The sequence below is a fragment of the Pyrus communis genome, chromosome 15 (assembly GCF_963583255.1).
Source record: "Pyrus communis chromosome 15, drPyrComm1.1, whole genome shotgun sequence".
Taxonomy (NCBI): Eukaryota; Viridiplantae; Streptophyta; class Magnoliopsida; order Rosales; family Rosaceae; genus Pyrus; species Pyrus communis.
The window spans coordinates 9169569-9197309 of NC_084817.1; the positions used below are offsets into that span (position 1 = coordinate 9169569).

A 27741-nucleotide genomic window follows, 5' to 3' on the forward strand; every position below is an offset into this window, starting at 1 on the left:
ACAAAAACAAAACTTATCTCCACTTTTCTATCCGACGGTTGAGAACTATGCTCCCTCAACGGCCTTGATTACACGGGCCGATGGTATAAATTTGAATCCAAACACAAGTATATATTTCTTTTTAATTATAGAAATTTTGAAGTGTAAAATGAAAATTTTCTTTCTTTTCAGATTTGCAAACTTATTTCTTAAGAAACATCATTTAATTTCTATACTAGTCCCAAAAGCAATACGAGTAAAAAGAAAAACAAAATTTCCCGACAATTCCAACTTTTCTCTTCCTTTTGTTTAATCCACCCCTCAAAGGCTTGTGTTGTGCTTAATTGCTAAATCATAAAGTCCTAAGCACACTACAGTGATAGATCGCATTTTCCCTCACTCAGGGTTGGATTTTAAAAATTAATCACATTCCTTAATTAAAAATAAAAATAAAAATAATAAAAAGAAATATTAGTTAAAATTCTGGATGGTCAATTATTGAAGTGGCAAACTCATTTTTTCGATCACGAATAGTAGGTATAGTATTGTCCCTATCCCAGCAGGTAAAACCGTAAAAGTGTCGTCCCAAAAAAAAGTTAAAAATCTCCAACTGGCCGACCCCATAAACCGCGTTGCATTTTCCAACTTTAATATTTTAGCATCAAAACAAAACTCGTTGAAAAATCCCATGTGGAAAAAGTCGACGGATATCGGAACGATCTGAAAGCTCTGAACTAGTTGCAAAGCGTCGTTCAAGCAAAACCAGCTCATCCCCACAATCCAAACTCTTTCTTCATCTTTCAGATTCCTATCCGACGACGACTCAGTTGTGACCATGGTTGAGTTGGTGGGCGGAGCTTTTCTCTCTTCTTTCCTCAATGTTTTGTTCGATCGAATGGCTTCCCGTCCCTTCCTCGATTTCATCTCTGGGAAGAAAAACGACAACGAGCTGCTTATGAGGAAGTTGAAGATCAAGTTGCTCACTGCTAACAAGCTGGTTGACGATGCGGAGGAGAAGCAGATGACAAGCCCGACTGTGAGGAAGTGGCTCGACGATCTCAAAGATGCTATCTACTGTGTAGGAGAGTTGCTGGATGAGATCAACACTGAAGCTCTTCGACGCCAACTGGAAGGTGACGATGACCATTCTATTGCAGCTAGCAGCAGCACAAGTTGGATCTCAAGATCAGTATTCAAGCCTTCTTTTGCGTCCGATGAATTTCACGACTCTCTTGAACCGAAGATATCAAAGGTTCTGCGCGTGTTAGACCTCATTCTCAATGAAAGAGACGCTCTTGGTCTGAAAGAAGGAGTTCAACATAGACCACAAGAAAGAAATCGTCAAACTACTTCACGGGTCGATGAGTCTGGCGTCTTCGGAAGGGAAAAGGACAGAGAAACGATTCTTAAAGCATTGCGTTCGGATGATACGACTGGCGCTAAGATAGGAGTTCTTCCCATCGTGGGCATGGGAGGGATCGGGAAGTCCACCCTTGCTCAACTTGTGTACAAAGATATCAAGGATGACTTTGATGTCCAAGCATGGGTTTGTGTCGGAGAAGAATTTGGTATTCTTCAAATAGCACAAACAATATATGGGAGAATCACAGCTCAAACTTCCAAGATCACAGATCTGGATCTGCTTTCTGAAAAATTGGAGAAGGTTTTGACAGGAAAAAAGTTCCTCTTCGTTCTTGATGATGTTTGGAATGAAGATTATGATGATTGGAATAACTTGATGACTCACTTCAATAGTTGCGGAGGACATGGAAGTAAGATCATTGTCACAACACGACTCGGACGCGTTGCATCTATCACGGGGACTCTTTCGACACATTATCTACGGATAATATCTGAGGACGATTCTTGGTTGTTATTTGCAAAGCATGCGTTCACAAATGCCAGTGTTGATGGCGCACATCCGGAGCTTGAAGTCATTGGAAGACAAATTGTTAAGAAGTGTCAAGGCCTTCCTTTAGCTATAAAATCATTAGGAGGTCTATTACACTCTAATTCGAACCCAAAGGAATGGGAAAAGATATTGAAGAGTGACTTATGGAAGTTGTCGAACGATAAGATTTTACCGGCTTTATGGTTAAGCTACCATTATCTTCCACCACATCTCAAGCGTTGTTTTGCTTATTGTTCAATATTTCCAAAAGGTGACAAATTTACAAAATCAGGGTTGACCTTATTGTGGATGGCCGAGGACCTCATACAATCCAACGAGGAGGGCGTATTGGAACCGGAAGAAGTTGGAAGTGATTACTTTGATATTCTATTATCACGGTCTTTCTTTCAACATTCAGGTGAATTATGGGGTGAGTCATATTTCACCATGCATGACCTTATCAATGATTTAGCAAAGTTTGTATCTGGAGAGTTTTGTTTGAGATTGGAGGAAAATCAGTCGCCCAACAAAAATTTATGCAGAACTCGTCACTTTTCATTCATGAAATTTGGAGGTCGTGGCATTCAGAAATTTGAGGCTTTGGATGAGGCTAAGCACTTGCACACCCTTCTACAACTTCAATACAGACCAGACTATGGATGTAATACGTTGGTATTGGACTACACACTTGTTGATTCATTACCAAATCTACCATGTTTAAGAGTGCTCAAGTTATCTGCTATCGTTGAGTTGCCTAGCTCAATTGGCAACTTAAAACAATTAAGGCATTTGGACGTGTCTGGTACTTCCATAATAGAATTACCTGAGACGGTGTGCACCTTATACAATTTACAGACCTTGTTATTGTTTGGTTGTCGTTGTCTGATTCAACTACCATCCAATTTGGGAAGGCTAATCAACTTGCGCCATCTCAACATCCATGACACAGAGATTCATAAGATGCCTGCAAGGATGTGTAATTTGAAAAATCTCCGAACATTAAGCGATTTTGTGGTGGACAAACAAACTGCTCAAAGGATTGGAGAGTTAAAAGAACTTCAGCATTTGCGCGGAACACTTTTAATCTTAGGAGTTGGTAACGTTAAGGGGAATGCTTTGGAGGCAGATATCATGAGCAACAAGGAGTATCTGGACCAACTTGTTTTGACATGGGGACGAGGTTATGATGCTAGTAATCATGATCCAGAAAATGACAGAGAAATACTCAACAAGCTCCAACCTCATACAAACCTCAAACAACTTGAGATTATGTCTTACGGGGGTTTAAGATTTCCAGGTTGGTTAGGAGATCCATATTTCTCTAAACTATTTTCTATTCAACTTACAGTTTGCAAACATTGCTGCTTATTGCCACCACTTGGGCAACTACCGTCCCTCAAACAGCTTCATGTTCGATGGATGAATAACGTGGTTGAGATTGGTAGCGAGTTTTACGGTAATGATACTTGTGGGATTACTCCATTTAGATCTCTACAACAATTGTTCTTCATAGATATGTTGGAGTGCAAAAAGTGGTCATATTACGATGGAAGCAGAGGCAACACCACAATACTGTTTCCTAATCTTCGTGAGCTTGTACTGAGTAGATGTCCCAAGCTAACTGAGATAATACCGTTAGAGAAGCTGCCAAGGCTTGAAAGCGTACAATTGTGGGACCTAGAATCCTTCAATGGTTCACTTGCACATGTGGAATCTGAATGCCCTAAATTCCTCTCCCTCGTTCACTTGGGAATACACAACTGCCCAAATTTTGTATGTTTTCCAGATGGAGGGATGGATGCACCCAAGTTGGAGGAGCTGCGTATCTCTCAATGCAAGAAATTGAGGTCGTTGCCAGAACAAATGCATACCCTCCTACCGTCTCTTCAGAAATTGGACGTATTCGGCTGTCCAGAAGTGGAATCATTTCCTCAAGGAGGGTTGGCGTCAAATATACAAGACCTTTCTTTTGAGTGTTGTAGAAAACTCGCCGCAAACCGCTCACTGTGGGGTTTAACAAGACTCAACTCTCTTAGAAAATTGAAAATCAACTTCACTGAAGAAGGTGGAGAAGAAGTGGGATGTTTGTTTCCGGATGAGGGGCAGCTGCCCACCACTCTCACTAGTCTCTCCATCCTCAATCATTCGAATCTTACAACCATCCAAGGCAAGGTGTTGAGACAAATCACCTCTCTTGAATGCTTAATAATAAACAGATGCTATGAGCTCCAGTGCTTTCTTGAAGAAGCGCCAAAATCTCTGAAAAACTTGACTATTAGGGTGTGCCCTAATATCAGGTGCTTGCCAGGAAAATGGCTTCCCACATCTCTTTCTCGACTGGAAATCCGGTGGTGTCCGCTGCTAGAACAACGATTCCAGAGAGAGACAGGGGAAGATTGGCCCAAGATTGTTAACATCCCCAGCGTGAGTATAATATAGATGTTCTTGAAATTAGCTCTTTCTCTCTCTTTCTCTCTCTCTCTCTCTCTCTCTCTCTCAGGTGTGTGTCTATCCAGCAGCACTTGCTCTTGTTGGGCAGTGTTGAATTTGCCACAAACTTCATAATGAAACAACAAAGGGGGAGTTGGTATAACTATTGTTTTGCGATAGAGTAGGTACATGATTACTAGGCTAAAACAAGAGCAAATTTGATTTCGTAAATTTGTCTATTCGAATGTATACGTATAATCTTGCTCATTATCATTGTATGTATCATGTTGACTTCAAATTTGATAGGGCCATCAAGTTTAGCTCCTCCTAATGCCATTAAATTCGTCACTGTTTGATTAAAGTTTGCCGCTGTCAAGAACAAAAGTGAAGACTTTCCATTCTGCATCGCATGATCCCTGTCAAATTTTAATCATTAGCAGATCCCAATTTCATTCTAAACACAAAGCTTAAATCCAATTACTGCTCAAATAAAACCATATTACCAAAAACTAGAAAGAATCATAAAATCGAAAAAACCAAAGAAATTCAAAGTTTTACGCTTTCAATTTATGAAAAACAAGAACAAGCAGTATAATTTGTCGTAAAGGATGTGTAAAAATATGGTTTAGACAAATCATCAAACATCTGGTATGCATCGAACACCCAGTCTCATAGAATGGAGAGAGAGACTGAGAGAGAGAAAGTTACTTGGGGGATTGCATCGAGCACCCATCTGGTGTGCCCAACTGTAGCTCCGCCCGTCGAATAGTGCAGACATTGACGGCGAAGTCCAACCTTTCGGCGTTGAACCGGGTGGCTTTTGGCACGTCCTTGTGCAGCTACAGTAGCTACCTAAACGACACCGCACCATCCGTGATTATTGTATGTATTATACAAAAGTAATTTCCAATTGTAACTTGTGTAGGATTTCCTATCTAAATAGGAAGAGAGATTGATATAACTCTCTCTCTCTCTCTCTCTCTCTCTCTCTCTCTCTCTCTCTCTCTCTCTCTCTCTATATATATATATAGGGTAAATCGCCAAAATGGTCCCTGAGAATTACCTGAGACGGTGTGCACCTTGTACAATTTACAGACCTTGTTATTGTTTGGTTGTCGTTGTCTGATTCAACTACCATCCAATTTGGGAAGGCTAATCAACTTGCGCCATCTCAATATCCATGACACAGAGATTCATAAGATGCCTGCAGGGATGTGTAATTTGAAAAATCTCCAAACATTAAGTGATTCTGTGGTGGACAAACGAACTGCTCAAAGGATTGGAGAGTTAAAAGAACTTCAGCATTTGCGCGGAACACTTCTAATCTTAGGAGTTGGTAACATTAAGGGGAATGCTTTGGAGGCAGATATCATGAGCAACAAGGAGTATCTGGACCAACTTGTTTTGACATGGGGACGAGGTTATGATGCTAGTAATCAAGATCCAGAAAATGACAGAGAAGTGCTCAACAACCTCCAACATCATACAAACCTCAAACAACTTGAGATTATGTCTTACGGGGGTTTAAGATTTCCAGGTTGGTTAGGAAATCCATATTGCTCTAAACTATTTTCTATTCAACTTACAGTTTGCAAACATTGCTGCTTATTGCCACCACTTGGGCAACTACCGTCCCTCAAACAGCTTCATGTTCGATGGATGAATAATGTGGTTGAGATTGGTAGCGAGTTTTACGGTAATGATACTTGTGGGATTACTCCATTTAGATCTCTACAATAATTGTTCTTCATAGATATGTTGGAGTGCAAAAAGTGGTCCTATTACGATGGAAGCAAAGGCAACACCACAATACTGTTTCTTAATCTTCTTGAGCTTGTACTGAGCAGATGTCCCAAGCTAACTGAGATAGTACCGTTGGAGAAGCTGCCAAGGCTTGAAAGTGTACAATTGTGGGACCTGGAATCCTTTAATGGTTCACTTGCACATGTGGAATTTGAATGCTCTAAATTCCTCTCCCTCGTTCACTTGGGAATACACAACTGCCCCAATTTTGTATGTTTTCCAAATGGAGGGATGGATGCACCCAAATTGGAGGAGCTGCATATCTCTCAAGGCAAGAAATTGAGGTCGTTGCCAGAACAAATGCATACCCTTCTACCGTCTCTTCAGAAATTGGAAGTGTTCAGTGGTCCAAAAGTGGAATCTATTCCTCATGGAGGGTTGCCGTCAAATTTACAAAACCTTCGTCTTGACTGTTGTAGAAAACTCGCTGCAAACTGCTCATTGTCGGGTTTAAAAAGACTCAACTCTCTTTAGATATTTGAAAATCTTTTTCACTGAAGAAGGTGGAGAAGAAATGGGATGTTCGTTTCCGGATGAGGGGCTGCTGCCCACCGCTCTCACTCATCTCACCATCCGCAATCTTCCGAATCTTACAACCATCCAAGGCAAGGTCTTGAGACAACTCACCTCTCTTGAAGACCTCACAATATACGGATGCCCTGAGCTCCAGTGCTTTCTTGAAGAAGGCCAAAATCTCTGAAAAGCTTGACTATTAGTAAGTGCCCTAATATCAGGTGCTTGCCAGAAGAATGGCTTCCCACATCTCTTTCTCGATTGAAATCTGGAGGTGTCCGCTGCTAGAAGAAGGATTCCGGAGAGAGACGGGAAGATTGGCCCAAGATTGATCACATCCCTAGTGTGAGTATAACACAGATGTTCTTGAAATTAGTTCTCTCTCTCTCTCTCTCTCTCTCTCAGGTGTATGTATCCAGCAACACATGCTCTTGTTGTGCAATGTTGAATTTGCCACAAACTATTCCTAATGCAACAATAAAGGGGGAGCTGGTATAGCCCTTGTTGTTTTGCGATGGAGTAGAACTATGTACATGATTACTAGGATAAACAAGAGCAAATTTGACTTTTTCAATTTGTCTATTCGCATATATAACCTTGCTCATTGTCATTGTATGTATCATGCCGTCTCGATCGTCACTGTTTGATTGATGTCTGGCACCGTGAAGAACAAAAGTGAAGAGTTTCCATTCTGCATTGCATGATCCCTGTCAAACTTTAATGATTAGCAGATCCCAATTTCATTCAAAACACAAAGCTTAAATCCAACTACTAAAATAAAACCACATTACCAAAAACTAGAAGGGATCATAGAATCGAAAAAACCCAAGAACTCCGAAGTTTTACTCTTTCAATTCACGAAAAACAAGAACAAGCAGTATAGTTTGTGGCAAAGGTTTACACAAATCATCAAACATCTGGTGTGCATCGAGCACCCAATCTCAGAGAAAGGAGAAAGACATAGTTTACTTAGGGGATTGCATGTGGGAAAGCTTGAGTGAGCCGAACTGTAGCTCCGCCCATCGAATAGTGCAGACATTAACGGTGAAGTCCAACCCTTCGGCATTGAACCGGGAGGCTTTTGGCACGTCCTTGTGCAGCTGCAGTAGCCACCTAAACGACTCCACTGCTTTTATTTCCCTCGCTTTCTAGGCTATGTAATTCTGACCGAAGGAAACTGACTCACTGGTTGTCCTTTTAGCCGTAAGTCTTGGCTGATATTAGAAGACATGTCGTTTTAAGGGTCTCAAAGTTAAATTGGGGGATTAGCTTATGATGCATAGGCCCGGATACATATACTCAGCTTATATTGGTCTCACCCCTAAACTATGTTGATAATTCTTGTTATACATAAAATTTTCTTATCCGGACGTAAATGTCGTTCGAGGTCGTCATTCAATTTGTTACATTTTATGATGAAAGTTGTGTTTTAGCTTTGGTTGACTCCTGTTTTCATAATTTTTTTCTTTTTCAATTTTTAATCTAATCTTAGACATGATCGCTTCTTTTGGAGTATTAAGAGATTCTATAAGCTTAAGTTTTATGATTGAACTCTTAGAGTGTTTGGTGATTGAAATCTAAAACCTAAGTGAGAAATTTGTGTTGATCAACTGGAAAGATAGACCATGTGACAAAATTGATATTGGCACGAAAAATCAGACATTAAAGTCCAAATAAGAGACAAACTACTTCGTTGTACATATTGTTTAACTAGAGTCAATTACTCCGGAATCATCTCCGTGATCGAAAAATACTCTATATATTATAATGATTTATCTAAATTAATACAAAGAATCATATTTCTACGCATATTAAACAGTTGCCTCTATTTGTTTTGTCATCTCCACTCCTCTTTTGAAGTTGTTACAATATTTTAAATCCCTCCTAGGGTAGGAAATATGAGAAAGGTTGCTTTTTTGCTTAAGATTGAACAATAATAAGAATTGAACCATGTGGGCTGCCCTATATTCAAACAAATTAATATATCCCCCATGCCCAGAAATCGAGGTAAATATTTTTAGTACATATTTTCGTGTCTAGAGTGTCATGGAAATGATTAAGCTTAGACAAGTTGGGGTTAAGATTGGGAAGCTAGGTGAGATTAAGCATGATTATATTGCTGTGAATTAGATTATTGCATACACAATAACATAGCTGCAATAATTTAGTATGAAACTCGTCTTTCTTGAGAACCTAACGTAAAAATTCCAACATGAGTTTTGCAAATTTCATATTGGATCCTCCCTTATTACTTGTTTTGTAGTCTCCTACTCTATACAGTAATAATGCAAAAGCATACGCAGCAGCTTTCACATTGAAAAGCCGATATTTGAGTAAAAACAACCAAAATGTAAACTTCATGTTATTTGGCTACAAAAGAGGATAATCCTCTGGCCAAATTTAACATCAAAAGTAAACTAGCTGTAGCTGCAACCTACTCTAAAGACACAAGGTTATTACTAAGCGCTTCATCATCATCGTCATTAACTTTTGCTACTCGCTCTTCAAGGTACAAGCTTAAGCCTCTCTCTGTGTTTCCCTTTTGAAAAGCTCATTAAACTGTATAATGTTGTTGAATTGTATCGATGTCGAGTCCCTTCAGCTTCACAATTGACTCAACATGACCCTTGAGCGTATGCAACTCACGAAGCCTACAACCAGAATGAAAAGCTCTTTTAGAACTCAATTCTAGCATGGAACAAGTCCAACTAGCAAAGGAAAACAATGCAAGATGAAGCATTTTCCAGGAAACAAGAAAGTGAACCGGCAGACATCATTACGGAGACAGCATGTTTCTTTATCTATGTATGAGTGCAAATGATCCTTACCTTGCAACCTCAGCCCTCCGCTTGGCTTGTTTTGCAATCTCGGAAAGCTCCCTGTAACTGTTCTTCTCATTGAAAAGGTTGGTTGTTTCAGGTGGCTGAAGACCGTGAAGGGTCCTCTGTGCTGCAGCCCACTGTGCTTCTCTCTCCTATTTTCCATAATCCTTCTTTGTAGTGAAGGCAGTCAGGTGGGAAAGACACAACAAGGTAAATTGTGGCAAGAAACATGAATCTAACTTATATTGTCAAGTAGTGCTTACAATGTAGCAGAATGCAACATACCTTGTTCTCCAACAGATTATTCCATGCTTTTCTGCTTTGAATGTACCATATTGCGAATTTAAGAAAGTCAAGAAGGACGTATGTCACTATACTTGTAAACCCAGATGACACCAGTGTTAGAATATATGAAATGAATAGAATGAATGGTTGAGATGTTGACACTTGTACTAAGACTACATGTTCTATTGCATAGTTTGTTAAGATTGTGAGAGGAATTATAAATACTTCTACATGTAATAACTTTCTCATTAAGTAATATACAAAGATTCAATACAGTTTTTCCCTCTCTTTTCACTTTGTATCTTCTTCTACAAGTTTTCTTCTTGGTGAGATCTTATCTGTATAACATGGTTAACATGGTATCAATCGCCGTCTTTGCTCGCACAACAACCGATCTGCAACAAGCTTTCGCTCATTAACTTCGTCTGCTCTCTGAAGTTGTTCGATCATATTCCCTCCTTTGAGTTGTTATTTCTCTAGAGACCTTCTTATTTCTTCTCCGATCTTCAAGAATTAGGGTTTCTGTGGTTCTACAACTGACCACCCTTTGTCATCTTCATCAATTTCTTCGCTGCACACCAGGTGTTTGTTTGATTGCTCCAGTCAAGAATTCTTTTTCTTCTGCAAAAATGGTAACTGCATCGCAACTTCAGATTTTACAGTCTCTGATTACTGCTTTAATTTCTTCTATCTCTTCATCTGTGAATGTGAAATTGGATGAAGCAAATTACGTGAATTGGCATTTTCAAATGGAATTATTGTTGGAAGGATATGGAATCATGGGTTTTGTTAATGGCTCAAACCCATGTCCTGCTCGCTTTTCACCTTCAGTTTCTACGAATTCTAATGTCGAATCTAATAATTCTCCGCATGATCTTGGAACTGATGAATATAAAGTGTGGAAAATGCATGATAGGGCTATTATGCAACTGATTACTGCTACCTTGTCTCCTATTGTTGTTTCGTGTGCAATTGGTAGTTCTTGTTCTAAAGATTTGTGGACAAGATTGAACGAACATTTCAAACTGTATCCAAGACTAGTGTGTTTCAGTTGAAGTCTGATTTACAGAATATCAAGAAAGGTACCATCACTGTATCACAGTATCTTCAGAAAATTAAAGAATCAAGGGACTACTTATCTGCTGCATAAGTGAAATTTGAGGTTGAAGATATTGTTATCTTAGCACTCAATGGCTTACCATCTGAGTATAACATTTCTAGATGCGTAATTCAAGGAAGAGAAAATGTTATTTCCCTCAAAGAGTTTCGGGCACAATTGCTTGCTGAAGAGGCTAATCTTGAAACTAATTCTACTACACCATTCATGTCTGCTATGTTGGTTGATGCCAATGCTAAAGGTTCATCTTTTCAGGCAAGTTCACCTTAGGGCACCAACTATCAAGGCAACAATTATCAGGGCAATCATTATCACGGTAACACTTATCAAGGGAATAATTCTGGCAGCTATCAACGGATTAATTTTGGGAATTACCAAGGGAACAATTCTGGTCAATCCAGCTATGCTTTCAAGCCTTATAACAATAACAAAAACAAAGGAAAGGGCAAGCTTTATCAAGGTAATAAGTATGTCTACTCTAGACCAAATATGCCTACTCAAACTCATGTTTTACCGGTTCTTACTCCTGGTCTTCTTGGTCAGTTTCCTATGCCTGCATATGGTGGATATCATGGCCCTTATCTTTCATGTCAGTTATGCAATCAAGGTGGTCATACTGCTCCATATTGTAACAATGTCCCTCGAGATAAACCCAAGTGTTTCATTTGTGGCAAATCAAATCACATTGCTCAATATTGCTTTCAGAGAGACAAAGTACCTCAGTTTCAACCACAGTTTCAGCAGCAATTCCCAATGCTTGTTGGTCAATCATCATTTCAGCATCCTATGCAAACAATGAACACTGTTCTTTCTCAGTCTTCACAGAGTGTTCCTGGCATGTCCTCTCATCACTCTAATTCTCAAGTGTGGTTAACTGACTTGGGTGCCACTAAACATATGACATCTAAGTTTGGCAATCTCTCATTGGCCACTCCTTATCCTTCGAATGAGATGGTACAGACTGCAAATGGTGAAGGTCTGAACATTTCTCACATTGGTAACACTGTTATAAGAACTCCATTGCAACCACTTAAACTCAATTCAATTCTATATGTTCCCAAGTTATTTCAGAATCTATTATTTGTACATAGAATCTGTTTAGACAACAATTGTTGGCTGATCTTTGATGCTTTCAATTTCTGGATTCAGGACAAGGCCACAGGGAGGATGCTATACAAAGGAGTGTGCAGTAATGGTCTATACCCAATTTCATCCTTGTCTAATGTCAACTCATTTCAACTTCAACCCTCATCTTTGCTTGGTCAGCTAGTTAACTCTACTATTTGGCATAGCTAACTAGGTCATCCATCAAATCCTATTGTTTCTTTAATACATAGAAAAGCTAATATTCCCTGTAGTCATGACAATTTACCTATGATGTGTCAAAGCTGCTTAGAAGGCAAGATTTGTAAACTGCCATTGCAGTCAAGTGTTAATAAAGCTACAAAACCTTTTGATGTACTGCATAGTGATATATGGGGACTAGCACCTTGTGTTTCTTTAGATGATTTTAAGTACTATGTAACTTTCATTGACGAGTGTACAAGGAGCTTCACAACTGACTCAACATGAGCCTTGAGCGTATGCAACTCACGAAGCCTACAACCATAATGAAAAGCTCTTTTAGAACTCAATTCTAACATGGAACAAGTCCAACCAGCAAAGGAAAACAATGCAAGATGAAGCATTTTCCAAGAAACAAGAAAGTGAACCGGCAGACATCATTACGGAGACAAGCATGTTTCTTTATCTATGTATGAGTGCAAATGATCCTTACCTTGCAACCTCAGCCCTCCGATTGGCTTGTTCTGCAATCTCGGAAAGCTCCCTGTAACTATTCTTCTCATTGAAAAGGTTGGTTGTTTCAAGTGGCTGAAGACCGTGAAAGGTCCTCTGTGCTGCAGCCCACTGTGCTTCTCTCTCATTTTTTCCATAATCTTTCTTTGTAGTGAAGGTAGTTTGGTGGGAAAGACACAACAAGGTAAATTGTGGCAAGAAACATGAATCTAACTTATATTGTCGAGTAGCGCTTACAATGTAGTGAAATGCAACATACCTTGTTCTCCAAAAGATTATTCCACGTTTTTCCGCTTTGAATGTATCGGTTTGCGAATTTAAGAAAGTCAGACATATGTCACTATACTTGTAAAGCCAGATGACACCAGCCCACCCCCATCCAGCTTCCTTTATCCGTGCAAAACCCCAGTTTGCATAGACTGCTATGAGAGTTGCAACCTGCAATTTTGCGGAATGAGTTATTATTAAAAAAGGGAAAATTCTTTTGTGAAATATCACATAGGTTTTCAAGCTTGCTAACAGAGTAAAATTCTTACTTTCAAAATGTACAAATTTCTAGATTAATCGCCTTAACATTATTGGAAATTACTACACATTATAAAACCATAACGCATCCAGTAGAGCAACTAGGTAAAATTATAAAGGTAATTAGTTTGCTTACCGGTTGAGCAATCATGAAAGCTCCAAGTAAGAGAAGTCCAGGGCGTTCAACGAAAGACCAGCTACGAGACCTTGTGACGAAAATAAGGGCTTGGCTCATAATACTCACTTGTAAGTACAACGCCGCCATCATTTGCTCATGTCTATTCCTCAAAGATCTCACAAGAAACTTGTCCTGCATTATGAAAATAAATAAATAAAATTAAAAGAATGAACATGCTTGTTAAAATAACTGACCTAAATAGCTTATATATTAACGGAAAACAAAGAACTATAATCCTACTGAGAAGACGCCAGTATCATTCATAAACCAGAAGAAGACTACTGTTATTAGTGCCAAGTAACCTCCAAGGACAATACCAGTAGCAAATATCTCCCTCAGTTTCCAGCTATCTGGCTGTGGAGATGGCTTCACTCGATCCTTTGATATTGTCATGATAGTTCCTAGCAGAATCGTAAAAACAAAGTCAGACTCATTTAAAACTATGGTGTTCTAATGGTAACCCATACAAACAGATAGGCGGATAATCTTACCATCATTTAGGATGGCGATGATCAATACCATGAAGGGTGCAAAGTCAAACTTCCATATCAAAGCAATTAGCATAAATCCAAACTGCACATAACTTAGCAACATGAGAACAAACACACAACCAAAAATAGGAAACCCTAACATCTAAATATTGATCATCGCTTTACTTGCCATTATACGTATGGTAATTGAAACAGCATAGATTTGCAAATAGAACAAAAGAATTAGAATGCCCGGCCTGAGAAGATTAACAAAACATCTATGGACCGTCTACAGCTCCACTCAATGAAACATAAATGTGGATCATCAGAGTTTCCAGGCAATGCCAAATTTAAATTTCTCCACCGTTGTCCTTTGCTGATCATTGAAGGAAGGGCCTCATGAACCTTCTGGTTTCGTAAAGTATATAGCTTTTATCATTTTTCTGTTGTGTGAAATATAAAATAGAAAGAAAATATGATAAGCCCCCTGAATGATCTAATAATATTCTAATTTTGATTATGTTAAGGGTGTATAAAAGAGAAAACTACAAACAATTACTACTTACAGAATGCGAAAGTGGAAGTATAAGGAAAATGATGCACAATTGCTTTTTATCATTGTCGGCTAGGCTGAAATGTACTACCTGCTTGAAGAGTCCTGATTGGTGGGAAGGAATTGACAGAAGTCAATTTTGAACAAAATTTATTTGTTGTTCTAAAATCCATAATTTCCTTATTTGTATTATGTCTGCTCAACTTCGGTTTAAGCCAAAATAGTGTGCTTCCCTACTGAGTTATCATGCATTAGATGTTAAAAAATGTAATATTGTGTTTTCCTACTGAATTATCCTTATTTGTATTCTATCTGTTTGATCCAGCTTTCGCATAGAGAGTACGTACATTTGGGGTCCTACAATTCCTGTGTTGAGCTTCCAGTGCACAGTTGAGAGACAAGGAAGTGTGAAGAGATGAAAGTTTAGGATTTTTGTTTGGCCACCATTGACGAAGTGAAAGGTAAGTCTTCCCGAATTTTATTATTTTGAGTTTGAAAGGAATGACAAATGAAGTTGGTCATAGTATGTTGTGGTAGGTATACTAAGGTATTGGATGGTTGTTTATTTGAAGTAGGGTTGGAAGTAGGGTTCCTAAGAGTTGGAAGCATCATGGAGTATCATGGAAGAATAGAATAATGGAAAGCTAGCTAATGCATGGATTCAAACTTTCGGCTAAAACTTAAGTGATGCTTTAGTGCATCTTAGTTTAATATCTACTTTAGGCATAATGCAAGCCTTGATGATGTTTAGTTAGGTAGAGTGGAGACCTCATCATCATTGTAAGGATTAATTAGTGGTTTAAGTTAGGTGGAGGTGTCATGGAGGGGTCTTAACTCTCCATTGTTTCCGTAGCTTTCCTCTTAGTTTTCTATAGGTTCCTCTATATATGTTTTGTTGTTCTTGTAACTAGAAATGATGAATGAATGAGATACAATTCATTCCTTGAAAATCAACATGGTATCAGAGCAGGAAAAATAACCTGCTTCTGCTTCATCCGAACGTGATCAATCCTCAAGATGGCTGAAGACAATCCTCTTAGGTCAGATGCTGAAAGTTCACCGGTTCTTTCTTCCGGAAATATGTCTGAGGTGGATGTCAATCCAAATCAAAGGTTAAGCTCAGTCTTGTTAAATGAGTTTAATTACTTACCTTGGTCGAGAGCAGTGAGCCTTGCTCTAGGTGGAAGGTCCAAGCTAGGGTTCATAAATGGAAGCATCGAAGTTCCTGATGCTTCCTCACCAACATATGAAAACTGGCTTTGCAAGGATCAGCTAGTTATGTCATGGCTCCTAAATTCCATGGAGCGTAAACTAGCTGAAATATTCAGTTATTCTGAATCATCATTCGAGCTATGGGAGACAGTCAAGGAGATGTATGGTAGTCAAAACAATGCTGCACGTGTGTTTCAACTAAAGAAGGACATTTCCAACCTGCAACAAGAAGGAAAGCCATTTGTTCAACTTCTTGGCAGCATGAAGAGCATGTGGAATGAGTTGGAAATGTATTGGCCTCATACAACTGAAGCGTCCGTGCTACTGAAAAGGGCAGAAGAAGACAAGATATTCCAACTCTTGTCAAGCCTCGATTCAGGATACGAAGACCTACGAAGCCACATACTCATGAACCCCGAACTACCTTCCTTCACCAGTGTATGTGAAACAATCCAACGTGAAGAAGTACGAAGGAAAGTCATGAACATTGGCACAAAGACCAATGTAACTGAAGCAAGGTCTTACCTAACCAACGAAAGAAAATACAAAGTGAAGAATCCACACTTGAAGTGCCAACATTGCAACTATACTGGCCATGTTAAGGAGACATGCTGGATTTTACATCCAGAATTAAAGCCAGAGTTCATGAAGGATAACAAGGGCTCACAAAGACTGAACCGTGCACCACACAGAGCCAACAATGCATCTACCTCAACCTCACATGGGTCTGACGCACTCAAGAGCTTCACAGCAAATCCGACTGCACTCATAAATGAGTTTGCAGCATATCTTCAAAGCAAGAAATAAGAGGTTAAGAGTGATCAAACGGTCGTTTTTGAAGATGGAAACTCAACAGCTTTGCTAAGCAAGTTCGCTGGTTTTCTGACAGACACACAACACATGTCCCGAGATGACATGCAAGGTATCATGACTGCTTTCAAAACTGCTCTTAATGTAAATATGATGCATGATTTTTGGATTGTTGATTCGGGTGCCACAGATCATATGACCAATCATGTTTCTAAGTTTCAAAAGTTTGAAAAATTTTCGCAACCTTCTCAAGTCTCAACTGCCAATGGTGAGAGTTCCAAGGTTTTAGGCAAGGGAAATATCCACTTAATGTCGGACAAAATTGAGTCGGTAGCCTTATATGTTCCTTCTTTTCCATTTCAACTTCTATCTGTGGGAAAAATCACCAATACCTTGAATTGTTTAGCCATCTTCTCTCCTCACAATGTCATTTTTCAGGATTGTCTCACCAAGAAGACGATTGGTGAAGGGTTTTATCTAGATGGTCTCTATTACATATCAAAGAGCAGTCCCAGGGGATTTCAAGCCAAGTCCAATCCATCCCAAGATAGTCAATTGTGGCATCAACGTCTAGCTCATCCTTCTCAACCTGTTTTGTCATCTTTGTTTCCAAATTTAGGGAATGATTTAATTTCGTGTGAAACCTATCATTTGTCTAAGGACACTAGATTGCCTTTTAACCCATCCTTATCTAGGACTAGTAAAGTTTTCGAACTAGTTCACTCAGATGTATGGGGACCAACGTTTGAATCTTTTGATGGTTATAAGTATTATGTGATCTTTGTTGATGATTTCTCTAGAGCCACTTGGTTGTACCTTTTAAAGTCTAAAAGTGAAGTGATGGAAGTATTTAAGGATTTTCACAACCTTGTTAAGAACCATTTTTCTTCTCAAATTCAAACTTTAAGATCTGACAATGGCACCGAATACACGTTCCATCTCATGTCACAATATTTGAGCAATCATGGTATCATGCATCAAACAAGCTGTGTTGGCACACCTCAACAAAATGGTGTAGCCGAAAGGAAAAATCGTGACATACTGGAAAAAACAAGAGCATTAATGTTACACATGAATGTACCAAAGAGATTTTGGTCCCAATGAGCCATGGCGGCTGTTTACATCATCAATAGACTTCCTAGCCGAGTCTTGGGGTTTAAATCTCCCCTTGAAGTCATGAAAGGAAGAAAAATCGACCTCTCACATCTTAGAACCTTTGGTTGTGTCTGTTTTGTTCATGTTCAGTCACACCATCGAGATAAATTGGACCCTAGAGCTCTCAAATGCATTTTTCTTGGTTATTCATCAACACAAAAAGGATATAAGTGCTATGATCCCCAACTGAGAAAAATCATTGTATCCAAAGATGTTCGATTCCATGAAGCTAACCATTTTTTCAGCAAGTCACTTGAAGCCACAGGTCAGGGGGAGTGTATCTTTGATCTGCTTCTTCTACCAAGAATCAGCACTCCAGATGAAATCAGCACTCCAGATGTTTTAAACGAAAGAGATTCTAACCATGACAACAATGATGAATCTCCTACACCACTCACTGAAGTCAACAATGAAGGCACTCATCCTGATGGTTCTGTGGATGATGATAACAGCGGCAACCAAGAAAATCTTCAAAGTGTGGCTGATAATTTGAACGAGGATGAGACAACTCTCCCAGTACCTCGACGCAACCCTCGGCGTGATAGACAACCTCCCACAAGACTTCAAGATTTTGTCACATATAAACCGAGGTATCCAATCTCCAATTGCGTGTTGTATCAAAAGGTGACTCCATCTCATGCTGCTTTTCTTAATACCATTTCAAGTCACAGTGAGCCTCAAAACTTTCATAAGGCTAATAACCAAGTTGTGTGGAAAGAAGCAATGCGAGATGAACTCAAAGCACTGGACCAACATAACACCTGGAGCATCACCAAACTTCCAAAAGGAAAAAGGGCAGTGGGCTGCAAATGGATCTATAAGATCAAGTTTAATTCTGATGGTTCAATTGAAAAACATAAAGCCAGGCTGGTGGCTCGAGGATTCACTCAAACATTTGAGGTAGATTACAAAGAAACATTTGCTCTTGTTGCAAAAATGAACTCAGTTAGGGTCCTATTGTCTGTTGCCGTCAATAAGGGTTGGTCCATGTACCAAATGGACGTAAAGAACGCCTTTCTACATGGTGATCTTGAAGAAGAGGTCTATATGAGATTGCCACCAGGACACCCTCAAAGCCAGGAGCCTGATTTGGTGTGTAAGTTGCATAAGTCGATTTATGGAATGAAGCAATCGCCTCGTGCTTGGTATGCAAAACTAAGTTCAGTTCTTCATAGTGTTGGTTTCAAAAGGAGTAATGCAGATTCATCATTATTTGTTCGCACGGGAGCTGCGAGCAAATTAGTTGTGTTGATATATGTGGATGACTTAATAATTACAGGTGATAATGCTGCAGAGATCTCCACACTCAAAAAGTCACTTCAACAAAGATTTGCGATTAAAGATCTTGGGGTGCTGAAGTATTTTCTTGGAATTGAAATGGCATCTTCTCACAAGGGACTATTTCTTAATCAACGAAAATACGTCATAGACCTACTCAAGGATGCTAATATGAGCGATGCTAAGCCTGCACTTACTCCTTTCGATAGCAAGCTCAAACTTGACTTGGGAGGCACACCACTCTCGGATATCAGCTCCTATCAGAGGCATATCGGTAAGCTAATTTACCTAACGATCACCAGACCTGACATCTCATATTCAGTGAGTATAGCCAGTCAATTCATGCATTCCCCCACCATCGAGCATTTGAACCTTGTAAAAAGGATCTTACGTTACTTAAAAGGGTCCGTTGGTCGTGGCATCCTCATGACGAAGAATGACAACACTCAAATCATGGGGTACTGCGATGCAGATTGGGCAGGAAATGCCATCGATCGCAAGTCCACCACTGGTTACTGTACATTTGTCGGTGGAAATTTGGTCACATGGAAGAGCAAAAAACAAACTCTCATCGCAAGATCAAGTGCCGAAGCTGAATATCGTGCAATGGCCTCAACCACGTGTGAGCTGATATGGCTAAAAGGACTTCTATGTGACTTAGGTGTGTTCACGACTCAACCAATGACCTTATTTTGTGACAACCAGGCTGCTATGCACATAGCATCAAATCCAGTCTTTCATGAGAGGACGAAGCACATTGAAGTCGACTGTCACTATGTTCATGAACAAGTACAGTCGCAGTTGATTCAGACACATTATGTAAAAAGCTCCGATTAGCTGGCCGATATATTCACCAAACCTCTGGCCTCTCATCAGTTTCAAAGACTCCTCTCCAAGCTTGGATCCATCAACCTTCTGGATCCAGCTTGAGGGGGAGTATTGGATGGTTGTTTATTTGAAGTAGGGTTGGAAGTAGGGTTCCTAAGAGTTGGAAGCATCATGGAGTATCATGGAAGAATAGAATAATGGAAAGCTAGCTAATGCATGGATTCAAACTTTCGGCTAAAACTTAAGTGATGCTTTAGTGCATCTTAGTTTAATATCTACTTTGGGCATAATGCAAGCCTTGATGATGTTTAGTTAGGTAGAGTGGAGACCTCATCATCATTGTAAGGATTAATTAGTGGTTTAAGTTAGGTGGAGGTGTCATGGAGGGGTCTTAACTCTCCATTGTTTCCGTAGCTTTCCTCTTAGTTTTCTATAGGTTCCTCTATATATGTTTTGTTGTTCTTGTAACTAGAAATGATGAATGAATGAGATACAATTCATTCCTTGAAAATCAACATAAGGTATATCGTTATCAAAGTTTAGTGGGTGTTGGATTCGAAATATTTCTAATAACTCTTCTTTTTGTTTTTTTTTTTTGTTTTTGGTATTTTCAGTGAGGCCAAAAGAGAAGAGTCGGTTGAGAGAAAAAGAAGTCTCACGGTGAGAGGCCAGTTTCATTTGTGATGTATCTCGAATGCTGTTTGTTATTCCCTTATTTTTTTGGTATTCTTTTGAAGCTACAGTGTTTTTTGACAACTGTTTCCATTTCTACATTCCCTAAAGCCTCTCTGGAAATTAATTAAAATGATTTCTGGTACATGCAATATATGTACAATTGTTATATGTGAATTCATATCTTTTACTCCCAAAACTGGGATTTATTAGTTCATCCAAGTATTTGTAAGTTGGTTTGAAAAGTCTCTTTTACATTAAGCACGTCTTTAGATTTTTGGTCAAATGGGATATGGAAACTCAAATGTTGTTTGTTATTCCTTTACTTTTTAGTATTCTTTTGAAGATCTGCATATCGATTGCTGCTTCTGTCTCTTATACAAACACAGTATTTTTATGCGATCACAACTTTTGTGATCAGAAACGTTTAAGTTCATCCAGTTAATTGTACAATGGGTCTTAATGTCAGCTGAATTGAATGTAAATGAAAACTAAGCTGCTGATCCTACCAGCCCAGTTCACCCATCTCTTGCTTATTTAAATTAATTGAAGATGCCTATGTTGATTGGTGATTTTGAAGTGATTACCTTTCTTTATACAAGTTCTCTTCACAAAGAAACCTATATTATAGTTTCACTTTTACTTGCTTTCGCATGGGGGGGAGGTGTCTGGACATGTAATTGGCATGTCATTACTCACTAAAATTTTTTAATCCTTATCGTCTATATTAATATCACCATTTATTTTGGTGCTCGACGAGTGGTTTGGCAGATAATAGATAAAGGTTTTAATGCATTTATTTAATGATGTCCCAGTTTATGGTTGAGGTATTATAAACTTATTTAAAAAGGGTCAATATTATCATTGCTGATCCTTAACATTTAACTATCAAAGCTTGAGTTTATATATGTCATTTTAGGGATGCTTAGGGCAGGTGTAGGAAAGGAAATGAAAATTGACATTTTGAGGCTTACCCCTTGGTTGGTGGCTGAGGAAAATGGGGGAAAAGGAAAAGAAAATTGTAATGCTCAATGGTGGTGTTTATGTAGTGCATTTTCTGTATGTTTTCTTCAATTATTTGTTTTTGGGTTTGTTTCTTTTCTGAGAATAAGAAGAAAGAAACAGGAAAAATTAATTAATTTATGTTGGACTGTTATATTTATTCAAGACATCCAGGGGAATTAGGTACTTAATTGATTGATTACCTGATTGAATTTCTTTGATTTTTTTTGAAATAATTTGTTTTTTTTTTTTTTTTTGTTTTTTTTGTTTTCTGGGGTTTTGATGTTTTCTTGAATTTTACAGCTTTGGTCATGGCTTCCACTCAAATGTTAATTTAATTTAATTTTTTTGGGTATTATAGCAAATTATATTTATAGTTTGCCTAGTTTGGTCCTTTTTATGCAGTAGATTGTAGAAAAATTACTAAAAACAGCTTCAAGCTAGCACATGAGTTTGGTAAGTTTTGGTGTTCATATGCTGAATTTGTTTATGCTTTGTGTATTGTCTATTCAATTTATATCAGTTTCAGAATTGTGCAGCATCTTTTATATGCAGAGAAGAGACGCTGAATCTCACTCCGTCATTCGCCTCTCCGTCCTCTCATGATCTCTCACACCGGCCCTCTCTCTAATTTCAGAACAACATGAATAAGCTCGAGCTCTCTTTGCATTGAATCAATGGCAGTCATCTAGAGGTGATTTTTCTTTGCGTTTTTGTTGGGTTAGTGAATTATTAGCTTAATTTAGGTCGTGTAGGTTCCGTTTCGGCTTAATTTCGATTTTCAACTCTAATAAAATATTGGGTTTTAGGGATTTCTTCTTAGTGATCATCTTCGTATTCGATTGGTGATTTAGCGTGTGGATTGTCTACTTCTTTGATGAAAACTCTCACAGATGGGACTAATATAGGTTTCGCATATTTTCTTGCACTGTTTGTGAGGGATTTAATTTTCTTTTTTCTGGGGTTTCTTATACTCATGGTATGATTTACATTCTGGAATTTATGGTTCAATTGGAAACCACGGTGACATATCAACGTGTGTTGCATATCCAGACGAAACAAGTAAGCTCTTATCTACCATTCCGCTCTCATTGATATTGGATTCTGGTTTACCTTCTAAATACAGATTTTGAACTTTGCACAAGTTGTAGATTTGTCTTTCCAAATTTCAGCAGATATTAGGAAAAACATAAAACCAATTGTTTGTTAGGAAATATATCTAGCACAGATATGAGTAATGTTTTTTCAGTTTCAATTACCATTAAATTAAAGATTTTATGCATAATATTTCATAAAGTTTCTGAATTGCTAACTGCCGTATATGATCGTTATGGCATGTATAGTGGAAACCGGTGAACTTATAGGCTTAATGGGCTTACAATAAGCTGATAGTGCTATATTTTCCCTCTCCCTATATGTAGTTTAATATAACGAGTACAAAGAGAATGATCAGAATGAAGGTTCGTATTAGATCCGATGTGCTTCCTCTTTCTATGCATTTTGGTTCAAATTAGGGTTTTAGGTTGAAACCCGAAATGAAGAGAGAATAAAATTTTAAGGATCTTCGGATTTTGCGTTTGGATGAGAGGAAAAGATGAGAAATTTGTTAAGAAAAGTTGGTTGTGGTGAAATTTCATTCTTTAAAATCCATCAGATCATGCTTAAATTGTTAAATGCAGTTGTTAGCTAATTCATGTTTTTAGTCTTAAATTAAATTTATTGTTTCTCTTGCTTGCTTATACTTGCAGCTACTGATCCTGGAAGTTTCAATAACAGCATAGCTCGCCAGCAGGTGAATTTTACGCAAATTTATCTAGCATTGAACCATTTCTTAAGATCTGATTCGGTTTTATTCAAGGAATTTGAAACCTTTACATTGAACCATTTCTTATTGTAATTCATGGGTTGCTAGCTCAAATATAGTGCAATCTAACGTTTCGATGCATACTTGATTAGGTCTCATATGCGATATGTTGTAATTCTTTCTAATTTCATTGTTTACCTATCTATCTATGTTGATCAGGCGGTATTGGAAACAGTTGCGAGAGTAAAGTCGAAGAAAAATGAGACGAAAGAAGAAAAGTACATGCTTCTCACTTAAATTCAGTACTGTTTTTCATATATTCTTTGTCATTTGAATCTAGCCATTATGGCATGTTCTCACTAACTCTGTTGTAGTATAAATAGGTCGTTTCAACTACATGATCTGGATAATGATAATAGAGGAGAAGATACACCAACACTGGTTGATACAATTTATTACTTTCGGATTTGAATTGCATTTTAAAGACACAAAAGATACAATTTGTAGTGTGTTTCATTCATATTTTAATTTCTACACTATAGTTTGAGTGCCAAAAGTTTAATTGGAATTTGTCAAAAACACTATATATGTCATTTGACTTTTTTAGTGTTTGGGTTTGAAGCTGGTGTTTTCTATTGTTTGCGTTTGAAGGGGGTATGTGACGTGCATGTTAGCAATTGGCTCTCAACCCATTTCATTTCAAGAGAAGAATCCCAATGTCATTGGATGCTTGAGTGGTATTTTTGTTTCTATTTTTCGTCTTTTTTATTATATTTTTTTCATGTCATTATTTTAAAATATTTTGTATGTTGTCACTCAATTCAACATAAGAGGGTTTTTCATACTCAAGACTGCAGGTTAGCATTCATTGACAATTATTGATTAGGATGTAATCCTCTACCGCTTTTGGCTAATTTTTTGTTTAAAATGATTTAGCTAATTTTGATTAGGATGCAAGTCGTTCATAGAAATTTTGCTTCTTTCTTTGTTCGTTCACTTAGAAAGTTCTGTAATTTTCTAAAGGAAATTCCTTAAATGATTGAAATTTGGCAGGAAAAAAACCACAGTTAAGACTATGAAATACAGTTTTGTACTCAAGGTAAGCAATTTGAACTTTTTGGGTTATTGAAATCAGAGTATTGAATTACAGTTTCTGTTTAGATGCTTGGAGAGATAGGAAACTGCAATTTACTGTTGGATATGCACCATAAGAAACTGCAGTTTACATTTGGACTTAATTCTTCACTGATGGTATGTTGTGATGGGGTTTAGTAATTTTCAGTATTCTTATTCTTTTTAATCTGCAAAATCAAATAACCCATGGAATTTATGACATACAATCTGTTTCCTTTCAGTTGGGCTGAAATGATATTGATTGTGCCGTTATAAAGCTCCTTTTTATTAGTTAGGTTGAAAATCATATTAATAGATTCTTTATTTGGTTGGTCTGATATGTAACAGATGGGATTGTTTTGTTTGATGTTTGAATCAAATTTTGATCTTTTTTTTGTGTGAAATTACGATGAAATCGCAAATTTGTGAAGTATATCTTAGATTATTTGGTTGGTCTGATCTGTAACAGATGGGATTGTTTTGTTAGATGTTTGAATCAAAATTTTATCTTTTTTTTGTGTGAAATTATGATGAAATCGCAAATTTGTGAAGTATATCCTAGATTATTGGTTGCATAGTCACCTTCCCACAACTATTACATTGTTTCTTGATTGGATGAATTTTTATAATTTCTAGGATCTACGGTTGCAATGCTTTTGATGCATGCAATGAAGTGGATGCTACTACTCTTATGGAGCTTCTTTGGCACGGTAAGTTGAAGTTGTATATCATTTTTTTTTTCGTTCACGAAATTCATTATCTTGCTATCCTGGCAATTAGCAGTGTCTGACAACTGGTGAAGTGTATGAATATATGTGTGGAAGTTTGAATTGTACAGATGAAAGTGAACTTTAACAACTCTAACTTAAATTTCTTATTAATTTCTTTCATTTGTGTTCGACTATTTTACTTTTTTGGTATATAAGTACAACTATTGATCAAAAACCACATAAAATACCTAATGGCCGAAAAACTGTTTGTGTTAGAAGAACAGAACATGATGTAAAGCTTAAATTTTGGGCACTTAAATATATGTTTTCTTTTTCAATTGCAATCACTCAGCATGAAAGTTCAATTGGATTTGTTCTGGTCTCCAAGAATTTTTCCTTCTTTGGTTATTGGTTAATTTATGTGGCAGGAGTTTAGTTTTTGCTTTTCTGCCTATGTATATATGATTTGAAATGGACTGTTCAATTTGCTATATATAAATTAGTAGTCGAAGAGTTCGAAGGAGAGGTGAATTAGAAACAATGGAGGGAAGAGTGATGGAGTTGAGGAGTTAAGAGTTAACGGGGTATACTTGAATTTCTATATGATGTCCCTAGTATTGCGAGATCATTGAGACTAACTATCTGGTTGATTAATCACTAATTTGATATATTTGTGCTTCGAAAATTAGCTACTTGAACAAGTACTGAGCACTTTCTATGTTTTTTATTAATTGCTGAAATAGGTGTCTACCCTGCATGACACATATTTTGCCATCTTAACTACAAGGGAAAAATATGTGTGAACTGCATGTTGCTTCTGTTTCTTCTAGAAACTGAACTTTTTTGGCAACCATGTCTTTGTGATCAAGAATGTTCAGTTTCTTCCTACTAATTGTGCAATGTCTTTACATGTTAGCTCAGTTGAATGTATATAAAAGGTCAGCTGCTTATCTTATCGACCTCATTAACTCAAGTGTCTCAGGTTCATTCATGATTGTGTTGAATTTATTTAGGTTAAATGTGTTTTATTCATGTAACTACGCCTAAAACAGTTGGTTCCCACCGCAACGCGCGGGCTTATTTTCTCGTGTAAACGAAACTGAAGTTGTATTTACTAGAAATACATAAAGGGAACTATTATTAGCACTCTAAAAATCTCATTATGCACTCCTCACAAATGTATTTTTCTTTCTAATTATAGAAAATTTGGAGTGTTAGTAACAATTCCCATACAAAAATTGAAAATGGGTGAAGGGTGGGTTAGCCGCCTTGTTACCAAATGTTGAAGAGCTAAACATATGCTCGATGAGATGTGCAAATTAGAGACACGGGAATGGGGGTGGGTGGATACTATAGCATTGTTCCATTACACTTATTTATTTAATTGGTACCAACTTCACTGATTGTCATGTAGGTTAGGCTTGCCAAGGAGTTATATGGGAGTCAGATCAAAGAAATTCGTTTTATCCTTCCCTACAGCTTAATCGTCTCTTTCAAACAGTTGGTGCTTTTGTTCCCCTGCATATACTGTGTTTTTGGGTATTTATGTATCAGTGGAATAATATTTTGATAATACTATTTGAGGGTTGCTAAACATATTTGTAATTATATGTCAGCGTATATTCCCTGCCAGTCCCTTTTAGAGTTCTTGTATGAGTTCGTGTGGTTGAGTGTTATCTTGGTAGCATGCATGATTCTATATCCTCAAAAGTAAATGTATTTCCATCATCCTGAAGAACGTGATTTTCCTTTTGCATCAAGGTTGTTGTGAAGCTTAAACATGCAGAGCTTGTTTCCGTGCTTCCAACTCATGTCAGTGATAGCATAACCAGTGTGCCAACCCAGAAAAACCAGTCCAAATATATCATCCATGAACAAAAAGGAAAACGGGAAGGTCCAACTACCCTCTTCTATGTTAGAACCAGAAACTTGCAAAGAATTACTGTAATGCAAAGTTCGAAAGCCTACAGAAACCAGGGAGAATTATCTTATTCATGAAAGCAATTATCATGGCTATTAAATAGCCTTACACTTGAATAGAAACAAGAAATAACAGCCCACGATTTTACAGGTCGTATAATCGTGGTAAAGACTACGTCAAAACAAGAAAATGCAGCTTGTCCCTCAAGTATGGGGATTATTGGACTCCTACATGATTAACAACCCTAAAAACTAGGAACCCTAGCAGTAAACCTTATTAGTTAACGGCTAGAAAACTCAACAACTTCAACATCCTCCTCTAAATTGAACCACAGATATTCAGTTTACTCCTGGAAGCTTGCAAACACCCAGCAAATCTCACATCTTCAGGGACATATTGACCTTCGGTGGTTTTGTTAAGACATCAGCAACTTGTTCCTGAGATGAACATTGCACCAGCTCTAAAACTCCATTCTTGACCAAGTCTCGAAGGAAATGAAACCTTACATCAATATGTTTGCTTCTACCATGCATCACAGGATTCCTTGAAAGTTTGATAGTCGAAACATTATCGCAATACACCAAGGTAGGACTATATTGCTCCTGATTAATGCTCTTCACGATCCTTCTTAACCAAACAACTTGGCATGAACTCGATGCTGCTGCTATGAACTCCGCTTCAGTTGTGGATAACGTAACTACTGGCTGCTTCTTTGAGGACCAATAAACAACACCCGAACTCATCATAAATACATAACCTGAGGTGCTCTTCCTATCATCTTGATCACCTGCGTAGTCACTATCGGTGTACCTAATAAGTTCCTCATTTCCTCCATTCTTGTAGAGTTTCCCCAAATCAACAGTCCCTTTAACA

The 27741-nt window shown here is 37.9% G+C and overlaps 1 protein-coding gene, 1 long non-coding RNA gene and 2 pseudogenes across 2 annotated transcripts; 3 read left to right on the top strand and 1 right to left on the bottom strand.

Annotated features, from left to right (window-relative positions):
• The first annotated feature begins 632 nt into the window (after window positions 1-632).
• LOC137718392 (putative disease resistance RPP13-like protein 1) lies at window positions 633-4809 on the top strand. Its single transcript, XM_068457932.1, has one exon. It carries the CDS (start codon window positions 815-817, stop codon window positions 4307-4309), a length of 3495 nt encoding a protein of 1164 aa, XP_068314033.1. The 5' UTR covers window positions 633-814; the 3' UTR covers window positions 4310-4809.
• A 565-nt stretch (window positions 4810-5374) lies between these two features.
• Window positions 5375-7853, top strand: LOC137718393 (putative disease resistance protein At3g14460; annotated as a pseudogene).
• Window positions 7854-9170: 1317 nt separating this feature from the next.
• Window positions 9171-15358, bottom strand: LOC137717021 (plasma membrane ATPase 4-like; annotated as a pseudogene).
• Window positions 15359-22551: 7193 nt separating this feature from the next.
• Window positions 22552-26569, top strand: LOC137716719 (uncharacterized). The gene is made up of 6 exons (XR_011065734.1): window positions 22552-23112; window positions 23344-23402; window positions 23776-23861; window positions 24178-24223; window positions 24874-24947; window positions 26362-26569. It is a non-coding gene; the product is annotated as an uncharacterized lncRNA (long non-coding RNA).
• Window positions 26570-27741: the final 1172 nt, after the last annotated feature.

Bases quoted from the DNA above. Each gene is read 5' to 3' on its own strand.
- LOC137718392 (XM_068457932.1), top strand. From the start codon at position 815: ATGGTTGAGTTGGTGGGCGGAGCTTTTCTCTCTTCTTTCCTCAATGTT.